The sequence below is a fragment of the Alosa pseudoharengus genome, unplaced genomic scaffold, assembly GCF_046254945.1.
Source record: "Alosa pseudoharengus isolate Yale_2024_CS ecotype anadromous, Long Island Sound unplaced genomic scaffold, YU_APseudo_1.1 YU_APseudo_1.1_scf_3, whole genome shotgun sequence".
NCBI classification, from domain to species: Eukaryota; Metazoa; Chordata; class Actinopteri; order Clupeiformes; family Clupeidae; genus Alosa; species Alosa pseudoharengus.
In genome coordinates, this window is record NW_027468718.1 from 7,456,973 (window position 1) to 7,461,521 (window position 4,549).

The 4,549-nt window shown below is 48.6% G+C and overlaps 1 protein-coding gene across 1 annotated transcript in view; it reads right to left on the reverse strand.

Moving 5' to 3' along the window:
• Positions 1 to 366: 366 nt before the first annotated feature.
• The window catches only part of il1rapl1a (interleukin 1 receptor accessory protein-like 1a), a 29,378-nt gene continuing 25,195 nt past the window's right edge, over positions 367 to 4,549 (reverse strand). Inside the window, exons 7-11 of the mRNA XM_076262481.1 lie at positions 3,712 to 3,855; positions 3,166 to 3,333; positions 1,915 to 1,950; positions 574 to 1,254; positions 367 to 501 (exon numbers count right to left, since the gene is read on the reverse strand). Coding sequence (XP_076118596.1) covers positions 395 to 501; positions 574 to 1,254; positions 1,915 to 1,950; positions 3,166 to 3,333; positions 3,712 to 3,855 — 1,136 coding nt within the window. The 3' untranslated portion in view covers positions 367 to 394. The remainder of the gene's footprint in view (positions 502 to 573; positions 1,255 to 1,914; positions 1,951 to 3,165; positions 3,334 to 3,711; positions 3,856 to 4,549) is intronic.

Below are 4,549 nucleotides of genomic sequence, written 5' to 3' on the forward strand. Positions count from 1 at the left end.
AGTACCCTGTTCTCCGTCGCCATTATTTCATTCTGTGTGTGAGGACATGATGTGACTTCAATCAACTCAGTCAACCAGTGGCCTTGGTATGCAGATATACACACTCTACACTCTCTCTAAAACACACACACACACACACACACACACACACAATATGTTTATAGCTTCTCCAGTCAGGAGTTTGTGACAATCCAACCATTGTAGGAATGTGGATCTGTGTATAGTTTGTGTATATGTGTGTGTTTGTGTGTGAGTGGTGTGAGTTTTCATTTATGTGTAATGTATGTGTGTGTGTGTGTGTGTGTGTGTGTGTGTGTGTGTGTGTGTGTGTGTGTGTGTGTGTGTGTGTGTGTGTGTGTGTGTGTGTGTGTATGTGTATGTGGCCCCTCTGTGGTCACCAGATGACACTGGACACGCTGGTCTCCCGTGGCAACAGCGGCAGTATGGCATGGTGATTGGCATAGGGCTGGTCAAGGCTGCGCTGTCTCTGGGGCCGGCCCTTGCCCAGCGTGTGTGTGTTGTGTGTGTTGTGTGTGTTGTGCGTGTTGTGCGTGTGACCGTGTGTGTGTGTGTGCGTGTGCTGTCCGTTGAGCAGCGTGAGGGGGATGTTGCAGTAGGTGTGCTGTGGGGGCAGAGTTCCGGTGCGGGTCAGTGCGGGCACCTCGTAGGGCAGCTCGTAGTTGCGCTGCTGCGGCTGGTAGGGGTTCTTCTGGCGCAGCAGTGTGGCGTGGTAGCGCTCCACCGCCCCCACCCCCCGCAGAGAGGTCAGCGACGAGGAGCGCAGGTCCGGCGGGGCCGCCGCCGTCGCCGTGGCCACCACCGCCGGGGCCGCCGCCGTCGCCATGGAGACGGCCGAGACGCCGCGCAGGTCGGCGAAGGGCCCCGCCTCGCTGGCGTCCAGCGGCTGACGTCGGGCCAGGCTCGGGCGCGGGGGCGGCCGGCGGAAGGGCATCTCCAGGCGGAGGCTCTTCCAGAAGCGCGAGCTGGGCTTGGAGCTGGCCTCTCCGGTCCAGTGCAGGACGCTCAGGGCCTTGATGCCCTGCTTGAGCGCCTCCACCTCCTGGTAGTTGATGAGGCCGCGGAGGGGCGCGCACTCGATCAGGATGACCTTGATGTCGCCGGACGCCAGCATGTTGCGGAGACGCGCCTCCAGCTCGAAGACGCTCCAGCCACGACGCAGCACGTAACCGGGGGTCAGCACGATGATCAGACGCCGGCTCTGGTCAACGCAGCGCGCCACGTCCTCAATGTAGGCTACTCACACACACACACGCATGCACAGGCGCACACATACACGCAAACACACACAAACAGGCACATAGACACACACACATGCACAGGCGCACACACACACACACACACACGCATGCACAGACACACACAAAAGAAAAAGAATGGGGTTAATGACCTCACAGCAAAACCAAACACTAAACAAACCACAGAAATGAATAAATGCACAGAAATCCAAAGAAAGAATTTTCATTTGCATGTGTGTGATTCACCATCACTGGTGTGGTCAGCCATGTTCATTTGCATGTGTGTGATTCACCATCACTGGTGTGGTCAGCCATGTTCATTTGCATGTGTGTGATTCACCATCACTGGTGTGGTCAGCCATGTTCATTTGCATGTGTGTGATTCACCATCACTGGTGTGGTCAGCCATATTCATTTGCATGTGTGGGATTCACCATCACTGGTGTGGTCAGCCATATTCATTTGCATGTGTGTGATTCAGTAGCTGTGATACTGCAATGTAGAGATGATAGCTTTGAACATAATTGAAGCAGAGGTACTAGAAAACAGTCTGTAAAGTAATTGTAACCTGTGTGTTAGTGTGTGTGTGTGTGTGTGTGTGTGTGTGTGTGTGTGTGTGTGTGTGTGTTTGTGAGTACAGCATGGAGAGGAGCAGTACCTCTAAGCAGATGTGAATCATCTTCTACGCTCAGACCTAAACACAGAGACAGCTTTCATTTCAGATCACACACACATTCACACACACACACACACACACAAACACACACACACACACACACACACACACACACACACACACACACACACACACACACACACACTCACACAAACACATACAAACACATGGATTCTATACATGCACACCTACAAACAGAATCAGACACACACACACACACACACAGACCCATGAGCATGCATGTACGCACACAAAAGTATACATATAGAGTCAAACAGCATGCATACACATATGCACAAAGAGAGTGTGTGTGTATGTGTGTGTGTGTGTGTGTGTGTGTGTGTGTGTGTGTGTGTGTGTGTGTGTGTGTGTGTGTGTGTGTGTGTGTGTGTGTGTGTGTGTGCATGTGTGTGTGTGTGTGTGTGTGTGTGTGTGTGTGTGTGTATGCGTGTGTGTTTGTTGTGTACTGACACGTGAAATTTTATAAGAGCATCATCAGCCTGACTTACCTGCCATTCTACATTCATTTCCAGTACAAGGGTACGTTCAGACTTAGCGTCTTTTTCTGACAAAAGAAGTTATGCAGACCGCTTTTTCAGTTTGAAAAAAAAATCTGCCAGCGTTCTTGTTCCAAAAAGCAGCTGGAAGCGTCTTTTTGCGATAGACACATAGACTAACGTTACGTGTGGGTACAAAATCTCGCGGAAGAGAAAACTCACGTTGGCTATTGCTTTTGGTATGTTATGGTAAAGTTGTGAAGTCATGTCAAACAATTCCCTATGTTCAGACACTAAAACGAGTCTCTCGACCGGTGTTCTGTCACCTTCTCCATTTTTTACTTGGTTGTCATGGGAAACCACAGGTCTCGGTAATCTGCTTGTGATTGGTCAGCTGTAAAAAAGACAGCATGACGTATGGCATTGTTCCGCTAGAAGTTGAACATTTCTCAACTTCTGAGCTGCAGAAAAAGACGGTTGCAGTCGCGTTTAAAAAGAAGCCGACGACTTTTTTGAAAACACGGTCTACTCCATAGGGTTATAATGTAAAACAGACGCCGGCAGCTGTGAAAAAGACGCTTAGTCTGAATGTACCCCAATACACACACACACACACACACACAAAAACACACAAAACATGCCAGCACAGACACACACACAAACACATACATACACACACACACAAAAACACACAAAACATGCCAGCACAGACACACGCACACATACACACACTTACTTCCTGTGGGGATGAGGTCCCTGTCGGGGATGAAGAGTTTGTACCCATAATGCCGTTCAAGCACCTCAGGGAGGATGTGCACGGCAAAGTTCTCCTCCTCCTCAAGCTCCTCCCCCCACTGAGGTTCCGCCTTGCTGTAGGAAAGGTACGCATCGTAGTCCTTATCCTCTGAGAGAGAGAGAGAGAGAGAGAGAGAGGGAGGGAGAGAGAGAGAGAAAGAGAGAAAGAGAGGGAGAGAGAGTGAGAGGGTGAGACTTCTCAACTAGACAAGTGTGTGTGTGTGTATGTGCATGAATGCATGACTGTGTTTGCATACGTCTGGCTGCATGCGCGATGCAATGAATTGACGGTCAAAATTCAAAAGACCACGGTAAATTTGAATATGACCGTCAACTCATTCGAATGTCTCTCAGCAACCGTTGGCTGGCATCATAAAAATGTGCAGTGCTCTCTTCATTCTCTCCAGAGCTTTAAGTATGTGTGTGTGTGTGTGTGTGTGTGTGTGTGTGTGTGTGTGTGTGTGTGTGTGTGTGTGTGTTTCCTCACCCATGTCTGGCTCCTCACTGCCAAAGTACTGCCTGTAGCAGAGGAGGATGTCCAGCTTGCAGCACTTGTACAGAGACAGGAGGAGTCCCAGCACCAACAGCACTGCACCCAGCCCTCCAGCCAGCTCCACCGTATACATCAGCTCTGATCAGGAGAGAGAGAGAGAGAGAGAGAGAGAGAGAGAGAGAGAGAGAAAGAGAGATGGAGAGGGAGAGAGGAGAAGAGAGGGGGGCACAGGGAGAGGGAGGGAAGGAGCGATAAATGAGAGAGAGAGATAAAGAGAAGGAGGGAAGAGAGAGAGGTTTAATACTGATTTATTTAACAAGTATTCACATTTTTACATTACTGAAGTCTTGAACCACATAATGCATGGGGATATCCAGCATAGACATCCTATATGATCTACACGTATGACATCCACTATACTGTAGACATCCTATATGATCTACATGTATGACATCCACTATAAACATACTATATGATCTACACATATGACATCCACCATAGACATCATACGATCTACACATACTGTATGACATCCACTATAGACATCCTATATGATCTACACATATGACATCCACCATAGACATCCTATATGATCTACACGTATGACATCCACTATACTGTAGACATCATATATGATCTACATGTATGACATCCACTATAAATATCCTATATGATCTACACGTATGACATCCATCATAGACATCATACGATCTACACATACTGTATGACATCCACTATAGACATCCTATATGATCTACACATACTGTATGTGTGGTACATGAAGGATAGACACGTACTGTATAAGGACCCTTCTACATGGTACATGAAGGAT